This window comes from Echinococcus granulosus, assembly GCF_000524195.1.
Source record: "Echinococcus granulosus chromosome Unknown EG_S00051, whole genome shotgun sequence".
NCBI classification, from domain to species: Eukaryota; Metazoa; Platyhelminthes; class Cestoda; order Cyclophyllidea; family Taeniidae; genus Echinococcus; species Echinococcus granulosus.
The window spans coordinates 488,225-508,793 of NW_020170431.1; the positions used below are offsets into that span (position 1 = coordinate 488,225).

General features: G+C 42.0%; 2 protein-coding genes across 2 annotated transcripts; both read left to right on the forward strand. All coding sequences in view use genetic code 11, as the record gives it.

Moving 5' to 3' along the window:
• Positions 1 to 1,031: 1,031 nt before the first annotated feature.
• On the forward strand, positions 1,032 to 2,399 carry EGR_06143 (hypothetical protein; the record flags this gene model as incomplete). Its single annotated transcript, XM_024495392.1, has 1 exon — positions 1,032 to 2,399. The coding sequence occupies one exon, from the start codon at positions 1,032 to 1,034 to the stop codon at positions 2,397 to 2,399; it is 1,368 nt and encodes a 455-aa protein (XP_024350223.1).
• An 8,853-nt stretch (positions 2,400 to 11,252) lies between these two features.
• On the forward strand, positions 11,253 to 12,501 carry EGR_06144 (hypothetical protein; the record flags this gene model as incomplete). The annotated part of the gene is made up of 2 exons (XM_024495393.1): positions 11,253 to 11,468; positions 12,376 to 12,501. 2 exons carry the CDS (start codon positions 11,253 to 11,255, stop codon positions 12,499 to 12,501), a joined length of 342 nt encoding a protein of 113 aa, XP_024350224.1.
• Between the last annotated feature and the right edge of the window lie 8,068 nt (positions 12,502 to 20,569).

The following is a 20,569-nucleotide window of genomic DNA, read 5'->3' on the forward strand; positions in this document are numbered from 1 at the left end:
ATAAACCACTATCGTATTACATGTAGCTCCTCTGTTTTTACTAGTCTTTGAATAATTTACGCCTGTGCGTTGTTGTTATTTTATGTAGAATATCTCTTCCATCCCACCATTGCTTCAACTTATGTGTTCGCCACGCTGCCTAATTAAATTTTCGAAGCTCGTTTGGAGCAGTATATTTCCTTTTATTATTGACTACTTGGTTTCCATACTTAAAAGCACTGTTTAAATAACTCGCATCAAGGAATTGCGCGCTTCCACAAAGGAATATTTTCGGAAAATTATGCTAAATGATAGTGACGCGCCCACTTACTCCAGATGGCAGTAAACCCTAATGAAGTAGAATCCCATAAAACATAAAAACACAGTCGGCTAAATTACGCTTGTAAGGCAAAACTTTCAAAGCTCAGTTCCAACTACAGATGTGGAGGTGTTTTTGCCAATATAACTCAATCTGTAGAGCGAAGATTTTAACCGTCTAAGCTGGATTCGTCCAGGATGTCACACTGATCGCGCGTAGTTTCTTTTGTCACCCAAATGTATTTACGACTGCGATTATCGCGATTCGATCCATCGATATCCTCTATCTGCAGTAGAACAGCATTTTACAGCACTTTTATTCCAAAGATTCTGCAAATTTCTTCTTAAAAGAAGACCTTAACTGACGCGCAAAACATTCCACAAGTTATAAATCTACAGCCAATATTTGTGCCTCGACTGTTCCCATTTGAATGACTTAGTGCAGCACTATTCGTAGCTGCTTAGAGGAAAAGCAAGCCTTGAGTTTATTTTGAACTAATACGAAGGCTAAATCGTGGTGACTGGAAGTCGAATAAAGTCCTTACTTTGTCACAAAGAGAGAGGTGTGCCGACCACAGGCTGAGACAGTCACCGGCTTTTCGAGAGGCATGCGTAAAAACCTGACGACGCGTGCATGTGCACACCAGAATGATGGAGCCATCTGATTGGGTGACTCTCTCAACTCCATCACTGGTTGGTTGCCTTGCCGAGGCTTGAGTAAATAGCTTCAGCTGATGGTGCTGGGAGGACGCATTCCCGCATCGCCGATGTTAATTTCAGGATTACGAGAGCCGGTCTATCGTGGAATCACGGAGGATGCACCTGTGGTTGTCCCACAAAGACGTCCTATGGCCAGAAGCCTCAAGGATAGGATCACAAATATTGTTAGTATGTATGTGCCCAATGGATCTTCACATGAATCCTCTCTCTTTTCGTCGAGAAATTCTCAACTGAGGCATGACCTTGTCGATGATAGCGATGTTGCTCACATGAATGACCATTTTGGACTTCTTAGTCTGGGAGAACTGGAGAATCAGGCGGAGACTGGAAAGCCTGAGCTCTGTCATATCGTGCCGCTTATAGATAAAAACACTCTTTCAACTTCTATTCTTGATGAACTTCAGAATTCAGCCTACAGTGTTAAGCCCTCGGATTTCATCATCTCCTGTATGGCTACTGATAGTATTTATCTGTATTTTGGTGTACAAGGCCTCCCATTTCTTTTTAAACTTGAAACTGCTTTGTTTAACTCCTCATTCGAGAGGCAGTATCCCGTCACAAAAATCCACTTAAAAACTGCCGAGGCAGTCGATCTAATTCCTTCAAAGATCTGCTTAAAGGATTCCCACGGAGAAACCAGCGAGGTCTACGTCATTGGCACTTCACTCTTGGGAGACTCCCTGGTTCATCTTCTTGCTTGCTATTCCATCGATGGTAGATTGGTAGTCCAGACACGAAAATACCCTTATCAACGGTACCTTGCAATTTATATTGACACAGACGGAAATGTCCTCCTGGGCTGCACATCGTATTCGACCGACGACGCAAATCCCACGAGTAATGCACAAATATGCAAACTGACTCCCCATTTTGAGCGTCGAATTTTCTCCGTCACTCTGCGAAAAGGTGCCACCTCCTACTGTCCCGATTGGATAACCAAGTCCTGCGTTCGGGGTCAGTGTTGGGCTTCTGTTAGCCGCTGGGATAGTGAGACAAATAAGATGGTTCGACGAATATTCGCCTTTCCCGGCGTACAGCCCGATTGCGAGTCAGAGGGTGAAACCGTACGTAGTCCAAAGGAATGGCTTCATGTGATCTCCTGGAACTTTGAATGCTTTTCTGCAGGCTCCGTATTTGCTTTGGATTCACAGCGTCTACTCGCAATTGATGTGGAACAGAAGTGTTTTGCGTTGATCACGTGGCCGGAAGGACAGAAGGGTGTCAGTTTGCAAAGACTCACTAAACCAGGCAGTCGAAAAATTGATCATTTCTGCGTCTCCAACACCTATCCTCCAGTCGCCTACTTCGCGTCTGAGGGAGATATCTTCAGTTTTATCCCTGCAGCTATTGATAACACTACTGTCACCGCTGCTTCCTTATGAGGAACACCTAAGCGCCCATTCATTGACCCATTGTGCAATCATTAATTCCGGTACTCCCAAAAACTGCTCTCACATGGCCATTCACTTATCCCCATTTCTTGTTAAATACACCAAATGTATTTAAGACGACTTACTGAATTTCGGTATACTATTACACATTATATACTCATTTTTAAAAATAGTTCTTGTGATTGGCAGTTTTGGTGGCTTCGTGCGGTTAGTTCTGCGGGTGAGTCACGTTGCCCCTACTGCCCCACTGGTCGGTTGCCTTAACGGCCTTGAAATGATACATCGGTGTGGTCAATTCTCAAGCAGGTTTTTGCATGCACAGTCTCTCTGACATGGTGAGGGGTTCAATGCTGGAAAGGACCATGGGTATGAGAGGTTAGAAACGGGGCTAGAGCTTCTTGAGAGAGATCGGAGGGACCTTCATGATCAAACGCCACAAGCAGTAGAACTTCCGGCATTTTGCTGAGTTGACAATGGATGCGGCTTACTGTTCGTGGGTGTCAGACCTAATTAGCATTTGATTTAAGGGATCCAAGGGCATCATGTGCTCTTTGCTACGTAAATGTGTTGGAAGCGCAACATGAGAACCTTCGAAAATCTGAAGGACTTTTATTTGAGCTAGTCATTCAATCTGTATGTGGGGCTGTTTCGTGTGAAGTAGAACTGGTTGGATGCGGGTGAACAGCTAATCACTTAAATGCAGCGTGGTTTGAATTCGTGCTTTTTTTGATTTTTTTCAACTAAAAATTCAACATTAACAAAGTACTTCTGGGCTCCACACTGATTCGCCTTACTTTCTCACGCAGTGCCATGACCTAACGCTGTGACAAAATACAACCGATCTCCTACAAAGTGTGCATTTATTTTTTTGGAGTATTGCAGCAGCTTTTTTTGTGATCTCTAGGGAGTAGCGAAATCCGCTCCCCTTTTTATACACCTGCCGCATAAAGCATAGGTGGGTGTCAGTCTCTCGGCACCGTCTTCTTTTTTGGCCTCACTCCCACTGCCCCTATCCCACCTCAAACCCGCATGCCATAAGTTGCTGACGTGTATGTCAGAAATAGAACAATCGACCTAGAAGGCGTGATGCAATGCCTTTTGGCCAGAAGATCCTTAAAGCAAAGATCCCACCTTTTTTAAGCACCAAATGAGGGAAAGGGGATCAATGAGTGATTGGTTATAGACAGCCCCAACTTTTAACAGCATTTTGGGGATTGGGATATTCCTGAACTAGTCAGAAAATTGGACAACCGTTTTGTTTCGTTGGAGAGCTTAGATGTGGCCTTGAATCGTGAACTGCCTAGTCAGAACACCAAATATAGTCAACAAAAATGCAACTTTTTGCCATGTTTAACGCAAACAACAAGGAGATGGTAGAGGCAAAATTGTCAAGATGTGTTTATTGTCAAAAAGTGGCAGGGAGTGCAGCCTTTTCCTGAAAGTCTTGTCTGTATTTTGTTGAATCTTGGATTCAAAACCGACCCCCCCCCCCCCCACCACTTCTGGTTAACAGACGCAGTACCCTTCCTTTATTTCAGGAGCAAGAACAGAAGGCAGTTCTACAAAATACTTCTGGTCCCCGTCGAATCAGCCACCCACACCAGCATGCCCTTCAGCCTCCACAGCGCCGAATCTTCTCACACAAAAATGTGATAAAAAGTACAAAAAAGTCTACTTGCTCACACGCAAACCACTTCTCACGCAGATTTTACTGGTTTTGTGTTTTACTGACCAGTATAACTTGCATCACCACTTACCGGTACTACTAGTACTTTCACTTTAAGGATATATGTACTCTTTCTTGAGAGAGAAAAAAACATTTTCTCTCAGTTTTTTGCCCTTCACATTGGCCAAAAATGGTGGCAAAAAGGTGTGAAATAAATCACATTTTAGTACTACCACCGCCGCTAGAATGTCTGGAGAAATTTTGAGGACTTATTTTGAATTGTACCCACATGACCTTTGCCCTCACTTGGTGTAAACTTATGTGCCGCCTCCCTGTTTCCTATTGGTCCGCGTCTCGGCGAGTCGATCATTCACCATCCATTTTAAATAAAATAGCTGGTTAGATCTATTTAAACAAAGACATTTGTAACGGTATTAAGCCATGGTCATTGACACGGCTATAAAGCTATCGCCTCTGGGTGTTTGACTAATCTTACTCCAATTAGTCATTCCACATCTAGGGTAGGGGAGAGTTGCCTTTGTATGACCGGTTAGATGGCCATTCCGTTTTGCATTAGGGCTATCGCCATGGCCATTTGCCATGGTAGTCAACAAATTCGAGAAAAATGGATACCGGATAGTTTACTTGATGTGGTGATTTACGGCTCGTGCACATGAAACACCGGTGATGGGTTTACCCTATCTTAAAGATAGATCGTTTACTTTGTAATGTCGGAGTTACGTAGATAAATAGCTCCCGTCTTGTTTCCAACCTCAACCTTGACGCTCCAATGCAGTCAACTGAAGGCCTCCTCGCTGAATCCGAGACGGTTTACATTATTATGCCCTCTGTAGTTAACCGGCACCGGAAAGGAAGCTCGACCATCTGGGGATAGATGTTTTATTGTTCCACCACGACACATAAGAGATTCCAGAGTCCGGAAAGGAAATCGAGGCGTCCCGTTTGTGGGGGGTGAAAGATGGCCTATAAGAGGTATCCTTATTATGACAGCTAGTATTCGGAGGAAAAATTCCTCCTAAAGGGGCAGATACTTCAACAATTTTAAGGTAACTCTATTTTACCTGGTATTTTTTTCCTCAGTTCGTTACTTTTTCCTTCCCATTTCAATGTTTTCTAACTAAAGGCAGTGGACCGGTGGAGTGAATACCAGGGAAAGGGCGCCTCCTTTTTTTTCTCACCACATCGGTTGATGGCCTTCTGGTGGTATCTTTACCATCTCTATGGTCTGGTAAATAAAGCTAAAATTTAATCGAGGTAAAGGGCGTAATTGCATTCCATATTTGTGGCCTATAACTTCCGAGAAAACAATCGTTTGGTCAGGTCTGCCGGTCATATGGTAATTTTTTTGCTAAAATCCCCCATAACCTTATACCGCTAAGCACTTGTCGGCTAAGGGGCAATCCACTTGGCTTGTCTATTTTTAGCTACAACTATAAATTACAGTTGTTTGTAGTCCAATGGAATAATATGAGTTATTTATTTATGAAAGGAGGAGACCGATATCATCAACTTGAAATAAAGCATGCACTTGGCTTCACTTCCTCACTGCAAAAATCCCTGTCCCTAATTTACTCAACATTTGCCCCTCATTATAGAGTTGACAGCGGTATCGCGTACCCCCTCCCCAAACCCCCTATGTCCCCACTGGATTGAGACAAATGGAATCCAGTGAAAGCGGAAAAGGCGCCTTCAAATAGTTTATTTGTTGAAAAAAAAATCATAAATCCACAATCTGCCATCCCTCCTCAATAATAAATAAGCAACCCAATTACTTTTTCCACTTCTGTTGCTACCTTACTCTCATTTGCCAATTGTCTACTCCGTCTTGTACGCGATAGTGTGACTGCCTGCTTAACGGCAGGAAAAGGCGATATTTATCACTTGCGAAAAACTTATTAGGCCAATGGGGAGGATAAGGTAATACCTCCTACTGATCCACCAGGCCCGATTGTTTCTCAGGAGAAGGAGGAAAAGGAGGAGGAGAAGCTCCTAATGTACTCCCTTGAGTTGAATAGGGAATTTACATGAACCTCAGTAGTTCTGCTACCCATTATTGTTTGACCTCCGCCTGTTATGGATATAGTTCCCTACAAACAAAACAAAAACAAACACACACACACATATAAGACAAGAGAGGCATGATTTATGTCGAAAAAGTGTAGATTGGGTAGCGGGTATTGAATAAAATGAATTGTTTAAGACTAACCAATGATATCAGTACAGGAAAGTACAGCATGCTTAGAGTACACCAAAGTACAAAGGATTTTCATTTATCAACGCCAATCCATTAATGAGTTCTGTATCTAAGGTGCGTCTGTATTACCATACCTGAAAGAAGTGACAAGTATCTATTTGTCGGCCATCTGCTGTTGTATTGCATGTGGTACCCATTTGCTTAGTCTCGCCCACGATTTCCCTTCTCCCCTACTGGAAATAACGACACAGCAGATGAAAAGCTACGACACTCCACTTTTCGTCTTCGAGTTATCCACCACCGCACCTCCTCCCCTTACTGTAAGAGAAGCTAGCTTCCACAATTTGGGAAGCAGACAAGTTTGAATTACATTAACTTGATTTAATCGAAATTGGATGACATGCGAATTCAAAATGGGAGGCATGTAGTAGAGAGGCCAAGTTAGAAGTACCGTACTGCTACACTGACACCCACCTGTACTTCATAATACATGTGTACAGACAATTGGGTACATATTACAAGTCCCTACAATACAGGGAGCTGCATCACGACCTGTCCAAGGTTTCACGATTAAGTGAAAGGTATGCGAGAACATTTCAAAGTGAAACTGAGCTACCAGACAATGGCTTTGTGCTGTGTAAATCCATTTCAACTGCAGCTACTTTGTCCTCTGGCATAAATGATACGTAGGTAAGTAAAATCACAGATTTGATCATTCGAGTACTACAACTGCCAGCCTATTCGTTGAGTCATTTTAGAGGACGAAAGCTTGAAAGCTTTACAAAGTCGGAGCCAGAGGCTAATGCTTGAATATGAGGGTAGAGTAAGTTCAGACTGAATGAAGGGGGCATTGCATTGCGATTGCATTCTTGATTCGAAGAGAAGCACTTGGGCGGTGCATTGGTGGAAGGAGTTAGTGATCCACAATCCCAATTTCGTGGCCCAGATACCATGTATAAACGTCACAGCGCGAGGGCATAGCCTGCAGAAGACTCTTTATGAAAGGCTAATTGGAATGGCATTCATTTTAACTAAGTTTTCTGATCTCATGCTCTACAATGCGACCACCGCCAGATAGAGACCGGGGTAGAACGAAATAAAAACAATCATTTGGATGTTGCCTCCAATATTTCCATAAAGTTGTCTAAAATTGTTAAAAGGGCACATTATTCGCGTTTTAAGAAATAGAGACTAACTTGGATGGGTAGCTAGACAACAGGGGAATAGAAATAAGGTGGTAAAGAAAAGTAGCAGCTCTGCGGAGCAACTGTTCCTACGCCATGAATAAATGACAAAGGGAGGAAATGTCACCTCGACTAGCTGGGAAATCAGTCAAGTTGTCATCACTGACCCAGAACAGTGTGGCTCTGTATTCTCTGCGATTTCCATGGCCATCTCGATGCCATGGCGTTGCATTTGAGTCGCTTCTTTATATTCACAGGCTCCTTACAGAGGGTTCGAGGGCTACAAAGGCATGGATAAATCCATTCACGACAACAATGAAAGCCTTGAAAATGTTATCAATGCCTCTCTAATTGTGAGGAGATGACATTATTTCAGTAAATTATTAAATCATGTCTGACTAATGTAACAAGCGAATAGTTTTCCAATTCCAACGTTGAGTTTGCCTACATTGGTAGGATGAAGTGATTCCTTCCCTCGGCACCAGGCAACATCATGCCAAGTCAGTGCCATTCAATTTCGTGGGAAACCTGGTTAATACAACGCCATTCCAGGCTTTCTTGTCCACATTCAGACCCAAATTTGCATTAAATGAATCACACGCACACAGATTAAACCAACGCGAATGCGCCTCAGCCTCTCACACGATTTACCTTAATGGCAAATGCAGAATTGGTGCAGTCGAGTATTTTGTCATCTTAGCCTTGAATATGGCGCAAGATTTTGTGAATCGATGATCAATTCACCTGTGAGATAGTTACGACGGTGGAATTTGAATCTGGCTACAATGCAATCCACGCTGTAATCAGATCTCTGATGCTACACATCGGGGGTGTGTGTGTGTGTGAGAGGGAAGGAGTAGTGGGATTAACTGCTTCATTTTTAAAGTTAAACCTCCCATTAAAAAAACCGGTTCCAATCTCTTAAAAAATTGCCTTTCTGATCTCCAAGCGGAAAAAAACTCCTACTGGGTGAACTGAACTCAGACCGAGAGCTCTACTCACCGGTGCGTAGTAAGCAGTGCTCAAGAGAGACCTTAATGATGATATTAACTTCGATCAATACTTGGCAGGCATGAGGTCACACTGCCTTGACACCAGGTCACGCTAGTTTAAGATAAAAGCATTAAGTTGTAGCAGGTGAAGAAAAAAAGGTGTGTAACTATTCTGACAGTTGGATGCAATGCTTTGAAGTAACTTGAAGGGACTTGTAAAGTGCATACAGGATAAAGTCGGGCTGGAGATCTAATTGGTTGCGGCACAGCATTGCCGATTGTTTGTTGATTGGTCTGAGAAGAGGAATAAAATGACTTTTGTATTTCAGTGTACTTGGTGTACTCTTCTGTAATGTGATCATTGGTTGATCCAAAACAGTGCGTTCACCTATTAACCAATCCACACTTCGATGACATTGACCACACGATGCTACAAGATTGTGTTTGGCCTCACTCTCTCTGTGTGGTGGACTGCATATGCAAATATTCAAATAGAAGGCTTTCTAGTTAAAGGTCAAACGATAATAAGTGATGGAATGGCTGAGGTCTACGTGTATCCCCTCTCACAGCTTGAAAGGCGCACAAGGAAAATATCTCTCCCTCTTTTGCTTCTGCTTCTGCTTCTTCTTCCTCCTCTTCCTAAGAAAGTTAGTGCTTGTGAATCAGTGGGAAGAATGACCCCTTCCTAGCCCTGCAAGACACAACAGCACAACCTCTCATTCTTCCAACACCTTGGAAGGTTGCAAATGGATTTAGGAGGGAGGGAAGGAGTGAGGAAGAGTGGAAGGTGATACCGCCACATTCTCGAATTCCGTATATCCCTGATCCATCTAGCAATCACACGACTAGCCGGGAGTGAGAAAAGTCAAGTGAAAAGTGAAAGGGGGACGGAAAGGTGGCGGCTGGGGCTGGGTTTGGCTGTTTACTTCTAGAGGCACAAAGGCGGAGCTAGCAGGCTCATGACTTTTTGGAAAGCAGGACAAATTTATTATTTTGACAAAAATTTACTGATGAGGTGAGGCTTTTTAGTCACTTGCTCAGTCAAATTTTGCACAAAAAAATCAAAGTTTGATACAGGCGAAAATTAACGCTAAACTTTTACTATTGTTCCAAGGCTTGTTATTTCACTCCCTTTTCCGTAGGTTCAAAGGTCTTTCCATGGTGAAGTGGTGGAGTGCCTCTATCTGATATCTGCTTCATCCATTCCTACCACAAAGAGGATGTGATAAAATTTTTTCTTTCTCCACATTCCAAAGGAATTAAAACTTCACATTTTAAACCTAAAGTTGACTCACCCTTTTCTCATCAGTGGAAGTAGTTACTCACAAAGCATCCACAGGAGATTCAGTTGCCTTCGGCTAAGCTCAGTTGGCCCACCACAACGAACCGCGTTGTACATTAAACTTGGGGTGCAAAAAGGGAATCCCGCATACTGAAGTAAATTATCCCTCCTCCTCACCTCCGAAAAAGTCCCCAACTGATTAAAATCATTCTACCTTACATCGCCAAAATATTAAAATTTTTGATACCAAATATATGACAGAAGGCGGTTAAATGTACGACTGTGCTCGAACAAAAAAAAAACAGAAAAAATAGTTGTCATTTAAGAATCTTGATTTGTGGACACTGTGGTAAGGCCTAGGTACAGGTTATGGCATTGGCATGGCATAGGCTCCAAACATACAGTACAATGTGCAAACTGTTCCAGAAATCTGAGACGGTAGAGTCATTACGTAGAAGAACAAATTAGAGATACGGAAAAAGAAAAGGGATACTATTTCCTGAAGCGTAGAATATAACCCATTCTGTTTGACATGATCTTCTGGCTGCTTTGTTAACACTAACCCAATCACCACAGTCTGCTCACCTTGCTTTTTCACAACAGTGAATGTTCTGAGACGACTAAGTTGTGCTGGTCATCCTCATCGAAGGGTTTTGTGCGAGTTCTCGGCTGGTTATGTATCTGGGATCAAGCGATCCATGAGCTGGCTTCCAAGGGTGGGACCTGAGAATGGAGCTATCACGGCTGGGTGTCTCTAAAACACTGGCAACTGACGATATGTTGAGCATCTCCACAAGTAGATATTTGCAAATAGGGTTGTGTGGATTTGTTCACTGGTGCATGCAAGCACCACTTTGGCCTACCATTTGGACCACTGGTGGATGGACTGGCTTGACCCATATCTTGTGCGCTGGCCATCGGTGACAGCGAGAGGGCAGGTCTGTTACTCACCGCCGTGCATAGTACCCCTCCAAGTGGCATGTCAGTTTACCGCAAAAGGGGAAAATTAACAGCCACCTTTTTACTTTACTAACCCTTGTAACTTACTACGAGGTCATATAAAGACGGTCATTCGGTGTTTTTACAGGGACCTTGTAAAAATGTTTATTTAAAAGTGGGGGCATGACCGTTAGGGATGTGACTCACCTCATTAGAAGGCAGCACAGATTCTAAATGCCATTTCAGGTGACCGATGCATTGGTGCTCCTCGAGACACTGTTTCTGGAGCTTTGAAAGTCTCAGCAAGTTCCATTCCCGTTACTCTTCTTATTGTAAAAAGCACATGGCTAAAATGTGCGATGAATCCACTTGTCGCATCCGGCACCAGCATCTCTTACATGTAACTCCCTCCATCTTGACTTGCCTGTTATCAAACGTAACAAGTGGGTGATAAGACCGGTTGGGTACTTGCGACGGTCAGACAATTAATGACATTGCATGTCAAATTAGAACAGTGGAACATCTAGACGACGAAGGCCGATCCACTTTTGAGACAAACAGGTAGCATGCTTGTGTGTCTCAAAGCTGGATTCACAACAAAGGCAGGCGTTCCGTCAACCGGAAGCAGTCACGTGATACACTCAGTCAAGGCAACCGAGCTGCACTTTCCTCCAACGGAAATTAAGGAAAAAGAAACCGCCAGAGCTTGCAAAAAAAAAACCCCCCAACACCTAATCTTTAACAGTCGTGATAAGACCGCTTATGGCAAGGCTCTTTTTGAGGTTTTGCGCTGACATTACTTTTGCAAGTGAAATTCCTTTCCCAATGTCCCAACTGTCAATCGACTTGTAGGAGATACGAGTTTTGTGCATGCATTTTGGGCGAAGGCGAACCTTTAGTGGCAAGTACTTTTATCAAGACACATGTCAGGCGCAAAATGTTGATGGCGTGTGTAACCCCACTTCAGTGTTGATGTGATCATGGGTACAGAGACGCCACTTTCAAGTAAGTCAGGTGTGTGCGAAATGTAATTAAAGATTCGTGGTAAGGTCAGCGTGAGGATGGGCCAAGTTCCACTACAATGGCTCACGTAGAGTTATAGATAGTGGAAATGCTAAGCGAAGCTTGTTTTCTACTTGTCTCTTTTGAGCCCGAATAATGTTAAAAATTACACGTTGACAAGTACTCTTTATTGCTTAGATAGGCCATAATTAGTACAATCAAACACACTTTGGTTAAGGGTTAACCATTTTTGCTGTATTTTAAAGTAGTTTTGATGTAATAAGTAAGATTAAACCTATTTTAAAAACCCATATCCTGGTTTTTTAAGGTAAAAGCATATTTGGATAACTTTTGCTATTTTATAAGCTTCAAATGAAACCCAAAAAAAAAACAAAAATGAATCGTTTGGTGAATTTGCAACTTGAAATTGACACAAGGAAAGGAATTTCCCAAAGCTTACCCTTTATCTTCTTGCCTTCCTTGTTTGTAAATTTAAAATAAAACTGAAAAGCAAATGTGATGAGTCACCACACCTTCTGATCAAAAAAAAATCAAATTTCTAGACAATAGTGAGGAATGCTAATGTTTGTTTGACTTTTACTAAAAGATTTTTAGTAGCGCTTCCTGTTATTCCGTTCACTAGCACGATACTGTAGCGCCGCGAGTATTCCCCGAATGCCGTTATAGGCCCAAGTGGCACCATTCCAGAAGACATATTACCAACGTGTAGAAGAGTTTGAAAGCCGCCGTCATGGCGCGGGGATCATGACACCCAGCGGAATTCCAACCTGGGAATCGGATTTTCCTGCGTAGTCCAACCCACAGTTAAACAAAACCTAATACAGCACAGTGTCAGTAGTAGGATATGTTTGCTCATTATTAACCCGAAAAGTTTAAACTTTTTTGGTTTATAGAACTTGTAAATCAGTATGCAAAATAAACTAGACCAGAAAATATAGGCGACGGTAAAGCTGGATGCAATACCATACTGGAACTGCTAGAGACCAAATAAAAATGTTTGTCGCTATAGAATTGCATTTTTTTTGTTGACTTACTTGTGAGGGGGAATGAAATGATTTTTTAATCTAGCGTACTTCAAACAAACTTACTGTGCTGGACGCCACTGCGCTCAAATCCTTGGTTAACCGTAAACAATCCCTTCACTCACCACGCGCTACTTAATACTCACTACCCAAACCACACTTCTAGGCCATGTATCACACAATGTCAACGAGATTGTGCTTGCTTTCTATCTCTAGCTCTCACTCTCTCTGAGTGTGCATTTTTGCACACCCAATTATTCAATATGGAAGGATTTCTCGTCGAAAGTCAAACGATGGTGGAATAACAGGGGCCTTCACAAATATCCTCCCACACAGCTCAGTAGCTCACGAGGAAACCACCTTCCCTCGCTTTTGCTGCTGTTTCTTCCTCCTCTCCCTCCTCCTCCCCCTCCTGCTCCAGCTCATGAGGTGTCAAAACTGATAATTCATTGGAAAGTGACTTTTTTCAGGCCTGTATATTGTAGAACTCACCCATGGGAAGATTGTGTCTGGAGTTAGGAGAGGAGGTATGGAAAAGAGTGGGAAGGTGATGCCATCACATTCCCCTATTCTGTATAAAATACTTGTGCTGCTTCACAAGATTGGCATTGGGCAATCAGACGGTCACCTGGTGGGAAGAATACACAACTGGAAACTGGAAGTGGGACAGGACAAATATGGCCAAGTCCCGGATTTGGCTATTTGCTCGCAGAAGCACAATGGTAGAATTTAAGGCAAATTTTCAATTATAATGCTTTATTTAAGGGATTTCTATTTAGTTACCGTCTATTGTGGAGTCCTGGCATGTCTAAAAGACGTTGTAGGCTTGATGAGAGGAGCCTTGAAAAAGAAACAGGACTTTACTAGTCAGTTCCCTATTTGTTTTCAACATTCTTTACAGCATGTCTAGTGATTAGTTGCTTTGTCAGCACATATTCTGCTCAGGAGATGAAAGATGCAGGATACATTACATCTCCGTGTCTGACTGTTCAAAGAGTCAAGGGAAAAGTAAAACCGCAAGGGAAGCAAATGGTTTGAATATCCCGCGAACAATGGATAAAGCAAGGAATTGAAAATAAGCCAGGTAGACGTTGAGGCAGTAAAAATCCATGACTGCAAATTTAAGAAACCCTTGTGCTGTCTATAAAACTGCCTTTTCAGATAAACTGACGATACCATTTTATGACTTTACAGGCAGTAGGACTGCGTTCCAACCAACATTTCCTCTCCGATGACAAGTCACTTCCATCAGCTTTATCTCATCTCCACACGGTTATAATCAATGTCTTGTGGAGGTAGTTACTGTGGTTGCCAAGGCTGACGCCGAAATAAAAATGTAGATAACAAAATTGTACGAGGTTAGGCAAGCCTCGTCATGCTTCTGTGATTAGGGATGCACACCGATCCTGTCACGATTAAATAGACTTAATAACATTCACGTGGTCATGATGAGGCAGTATCCACACTCTTATAGTATCTTTACAGGAGAGGAAGAAAATCCAACCCTCATTGGTCAGTTGGGGAATAAAGTGGACCCACGAGACGCTTAAGGTTTTGCAATCAACTCAAGGTGGGGGGCCTTTGGCCATGAAACTGAGGCGTAAGTATCCACACATGTGTCAAGGTTTCCCAGCTTAGGGAGGGGATTTGCCCTCATCAAGCAGAAAAATCAAATTTTATATTTTGGAGAAAATCAGGAGGGTCCATACAAGCCGAGCCAATCAAATTGCACCCTACTGCACAAGTTCCAGGTTTTGCTGGTGTGATCTTTTAAGGCATAAAGGCGATGAAAGCTGAGGACTCAATTATTCTACAATCCGTTGAAGTCTTTTGGTTTAATTACGTGTGGACAACTCAATCAGCTTTTGAATGCTAGAGTTCTGACATAGGAGAACTATTCAAACGTATCGAGAAATCACTGCGGATTGATAGACTGTGGGTACCCTAGGGCAGCGGAATACTAATTCACACAAGGTCGATGATGCTTTTTGGGCAGGTTTTGTTAACCCACTTAGGCTGCTACAGTTTTACCTCTCAATGGCTTATGGAAAGTTTGAAAGTAGTTGAGCCTGCATGCTGGATGCAGATTGCTCCAGCAGTCCAGCTGTCTGGGAGCATGGTTGTTAAAACTAGAAGGGGAGTTAAGAAATTCTTCACCGAATTAACCAAATCTTAGTCACACGTCGGGATGGGTGTTGAAAGATCGCTTATCTTTTGTTAATAAAACAATTCGGACCCGAAAAAAAGGTGGATTTGAGTTCGTTTACTTTTGCATGTTGGAACTGTCAATCCAGGATCCGATACTTGTCAAACGTTTGTTTACAAGTGCTTTATTTACGAAATCATGGTTCAAATCAAGTTTGGGAGTTATAAAACCCAACTGGTTTATTGTTCTCGGCTGAACCAACCACGGTCGTCTCAGTACTAAATTCGTCCACTATTTTTAATACATTGTTAGGACAGTCTCGCATGTAACCGATTTATCTTCTGGATTTAATCTGCATCCGAGCACAGTGGTGTTTAACATTGGAACAGCGACACAATTTCTGTCAAATGGGGGAATCTCTCATAACGGTAAGTTCATTCAATTCCCAGTGGTCGCTGAAACTAATTCAGTAGATACGCTGGATATTGGGAGAGCAGTGAATACTTAAGTGAAGGGCGGTTTTAAGCAAAAACGCAAAATTCTTACCTGAAAATTTTTTTATTTAATAGGTTTCGTTTAGGGTGGCTAGATTTAGGGCATAAATGAAGTGGGCAGTACTGTTGAGCCTTCATTCTCCTTGAGTACGATTTCTAACATGATACAAGCTTTGAGCTCCTTGTTGTTACTAAAATTAAATAAGTAAGCAGTTTTAAATATGTTTTTTTCACTGAAAGATTACAATGGTGTTATTACCACTGCAAGTCTTTTCGAAAGCCTCAATAGGTCACGACCTTCCTGCAGCGCAGCTAAAATGGATGTGACAACCACAAAGATTGACTATGTATGACTAAAAAATAGGCCCTTACATAGCACTGGCAGTACCCTTGGTCAGTTTTATTCGCCACAACGAGATCGAGGCTGTATGAACCACACTTGAGCCAAAAATGGTCTCCAAGTTTTCTTGTCACTGCGAAGACATCGCTAGGTCCTTGTTTTTGTTTTAACACAGAGTAAATTGCCATCACAACTGACTTAGCGACGAGCATTAAAAATCCATCTTACAGTATCAGCCAATTTTATCCATCTCATAGGTTAATTAGCTGGTCTAAGCATCCTGATTTGCAAGTAAAGGCTATGAAGATGCTACTTATGACTAAAAGTAGGTTGTTCTGAAATTATGAAATTGTGGGGGATCAAGGTTGAATTAAAAGATGATGTAACGTCAATTTCCTACTTTACCCGATTCTAAAATAGTGTGGAAAATGTGAATATACGTCTCATAATGTCAAGACTATCGAATCAAAGTGCTGAAAATAAAAGAAACTCGATAGAATGCTGAATTTTGAGGTGTGAGGAGAAAGGAAACTTTCAGGTAGTGATTTCTTATTGAGACCTCGATTTAAAAAAAAATTAAGTCGTTTTTATGAAACTATAAACAAATTCTGTGAGTGATTAATTATCTGAGTACTGTGTGAATACGTATTAACGCCCTGAGAATATTGGTGAAATTCCACCAAGTTAGAGGGCCTCGACCTTCTCAGTCTGGGTGGAGCTTTCACGTTCGTGCACACTGACTGCATAATTAATGCTAGGGCATTAAAATGCTGATTGCCGTTTGTTCTCGTTTCATTAGGTAAAAAATTAGACTACGCCAGATAGCCAAAGAATCCGCCTAAGAATCAACAAAAGGTCGATTGAATAATCAGCTCATTAGAAAGAGAATTTGCGGTCCCAAATCATGCAGCTCACACCCTTGAGGTGGAAAACCACCAAATAATGTGAAATTGCAATGAAAGAATTATCAGTTTCAAGCAAAAGACTTACAAAGAGGGATTTTTTGACGTATTCACGAACAAGTGAACATTCTTTCAGGTTTATCAATTACAAAGAAATACAACAAAGGCTAAGTTCTTGAAGTACTCTAGAAGAAAAGAGATTTATGCAATAAAGCCGAAATCATGGACTAGTACGTGGCGGTTGGGGGAGTCACTGTGGATGACCTTGACCTTGAGGTGATTATTGGTACGGTAGAGTGCGTCTACGCCTCGAATTGGTCAGCGAGGAATGTTCATAAATGTACAGGAAACCAACTTCCTAGCAGAAACTTTTCAAATGTTTATTACTTTGTAGATGCGTCCAGAAGTAATATGATAATCTCTTCACAGTGTCTCTTGACAATAAGCTCCTCCTACACCGCAACCGCAAATTTTTGGCCAAAGAACTTAACTGAGTAGCGGTGATTATAGAGGTCAGATGACTCCCCTTCAGACATTACGTGCACAAAGGAGGGTAGATATAACTCATACTATAAAGTCTTCCAAGTCAGGACTTTCTCACCACTCTATTAGCCTTTCCAGATTTGTCACTTGAAGTACATGAAACTAGAATTGGGATTTTTATGCACAATTCTACATTCCGCTGGAAGAAACATGTGAGTCAGAGGAGGAGAAATGAGTCGTTATGTCGGAGAAAGTAGTGGGACACAACCCCACTCCACAGCTCGATAAACTAGTACACTTTTAATTAGCATAAGAGATGGTTTGACAAGTCTTCTGAAGCATCACCTATCAAAAATCCAGGGCCGATTCTTGTGATTGACGAAGTGACAGAGTACAATGCAACATACACACCCTATTATGTGGCAATTTTCACAATCACCTGCTTCTGTTGTTGGAATGAGTGACTTTGAGATTGTTACTGTAGGAAATTAAACCAACAATGAAAGAAAAATCGGATTGGCATTCCTGACGAGGAGATAGTTCAAACCAGTGCCGCTTGATAAGGTGCTTGTGGAGAAAGCGCTTGTCAATTACACACGTCAGCACTTCAACAAGGATTCAGCTGTCGCACCCTCAAGGTATTGTTTAAACCTTCAATTGCACAAAAATTTAAATCAACCTCTACCCTTTCTATCAACTACATTTAACTTAGTTTTGTGGCTGTAAAAGTTGGTTTCTGGTAGGGGGAGAATGATGAAAGAGTGGTAATTCTTTTGCACGGAAGAGAATATTTTAAAAGCTTTATTAGGGGCTTGCGGACTCCATTTTACAGATAAAGAAGATACTTCCCCACTTAGATTAAACAAAATGTAAAAATCCCATTTTTTATGGTTTAAAAAGAGAGGACCTATTAAATTTGAGGCAAGTAAACAAAGGTGATCTGCCCTAAGACTAGATCTGGGACCATTCAAGCAATTTTATCAGCTTTTGACAAGGGCTCAGTTTGTGACACACTACGCCACAGGATCATGTGATTATTCTACTAATAATTAACTTTCCACACACAAAAGTCGCAAATTTAGACAATTAATAGAAAACTAAATAGATATAGGCAAATTGTAACACTACTGCTCCATAGTCGAAAGAGTCGTTGTGGTAATACAAAATCTAAGAGACGATACGAGATGTCTACTGCAACATCTTGGTAAGGGGCCACTCAGAGTCTCTCCACTATTGTATCTCAGCAGGACAGCCCGACCTCTGGGCCATGTTAGTGGCCCCCAAGCTAATACATATTCTTCTCAAGTATTATGTCTTCAGTCCTCTTCAGAAAAGTCCAGGGATATTACATCTAAAACCGTTCCAACTTACATTCACTTTAGACATGATTCCACCTTTTTATTCAACTTTGCCGTTTTTTGAAGAAGTGAAAGGAAAAATTTCGCACTAGAATGGTTTACTGGGTTTTCAGCTCAAATAGGCAGTAAAAGATGATGAGTGTGATGTCACAGATCACATTCCATCTTGCATATTAGCAGAAGGGAAATTCACAAAAGTACATTGCCTTTGTGAGTATTAGCTGTGATAAGCTGTTTAACGGTGACCTTCAAATGTGTCAAGAATGGAGAGAAGGATTTTGTGCATGCGAAAAAAAGAGAGGATGGGTGGCACTGTGATTTATGACACCACCAGTGAATGCATCGTTGCACCCCCATGGAAAATATTTCGCGATTGCATTATTTATGCATCTTTTGTTTAGCTAACTGCATCGACTCGTTGGAAGCTGCAAAATGAGCGCGATTGCTTGTTTGTACCCATTACAAAAGGGTGATGAAAATGTAGTAGTTAATCGGTACGGTACATTTTAAAGCCTCTTTACTATTCCAAGGTGTCAGAATCGTCTGCTTCCCATTCCACAAGCCGCTAAGAGTAGCATCCTGTATGGCATCTCAGGAAGGTGAGCTACACGGCAACCGACTATCTCGTGAATTTCTTTTGATTGCACCTGACATTGTCAGTCTGGTGAGGGCTCACTCAAATGTAGCGCAAAACTTCTGACAATGTGTAAAGTCGTAGAAGTCACCTAACAGACACGTTGACAGATGGCAGCCAAACCTGCTGTGACCATTCAATTGTCTACTGCTTGACAGAAAAAAAAACCAGTCATGTATTTTAACGTACTTTAAGGCAAGGAACACATCATTGCTTACGACGCCCTACCTACACTGCCTACGCCACATTTTATGAGGCACGCACCAATTCATTACTACAAAGAGTGACAATGCATGTCTTGTGTGTCTGTGTGCGTGTGTTCGGTGGCTTGCGGAAGCTTCTTGCTGAAAACCATCGGCTGGGATATGATGTGTCTGGAAGGGGTACAGGAGAGAGTGTCTGACAAGCATCCAGCGGGGGGGGGGAGATCTGCAAACTAACACTGGACCTGAAAACAAGAGTGATAATCTGAACTCTTGATTGGCCCCAAAGACTGCCTTGTCTCCATCCTCATCCCCTGTGGATACTCGATACTGATACCCTGTGTGATGATCATTGCCTTTACTTGCATGGGACAGATAAGCGAAGGAGAACAGGGTGAGGTGAGTGTTTGTACGACTAGGGTCTGAGATTCGACAACTCGTGACATGCCAATGCGTCCTTCCTTAATTTCACGAATCGTCTCTCCAAATAATATGTTTTTCTTTACGAAAAGGGAGACCAATAAAGATTTGAAGGGCAAAATATCATGCCGATTGAAAGGTGATTTAAGTCAATTCGGAAAACCGAATGGGAGACTCTTCTGTTCTGCAACCACCCCCCGGCTCTTGACGCCCCTTGAGATCTTTTACTCAGAAAACGATGGATGAAAATAAACTGTCAGTCGGTAAAGACACAACTCCTGGTTAGGAAAATCTGACGGTGGAAATTTGAACATAAACAGGTCCCGGACTGTTAACATTGCCCTTCAAATTTTTTCTTCTCCAAACGAAAAAATACGAAAAAAGTCTTTAATATGTAAGTGTTTTTTACAAAGTGGGACAACTCCAAAGCCCTTATATAAACTTGAAAGAAAGAATATTTATAAAGTCGAATTCCCGCCGAAAGTGTAGATCCCAACCCCCTCTTTCTACACTTTTAAAAGGTTCAAATGGATTTTAACATTTCACGGATAGTCTAAGTGGCAATATTTTTCTTACAGCGCAAAAATGGAGGTGTTTTTAACCTCCATAAATTGAAAAGGTCAAATGTCACTACAAAAATCTGTTTGAAAGTTAGACATACAAAATGTCCAAATTCTATATTCTTCAGCAAGCTCGGCGTGGCCCTGAGTCCAGACAAGGGTTGAGATGACTAGGAGGCACTATTTTGGGGCTCTCCTGGGTGAGCTTTGACCTCTCCTTTAAAAAACGCAGAAATGGCAGTCCTCTTGTGGAGGAGGTCAGAGATTAGCTGCATCCAGTTCGAAAGGATGTAGGATT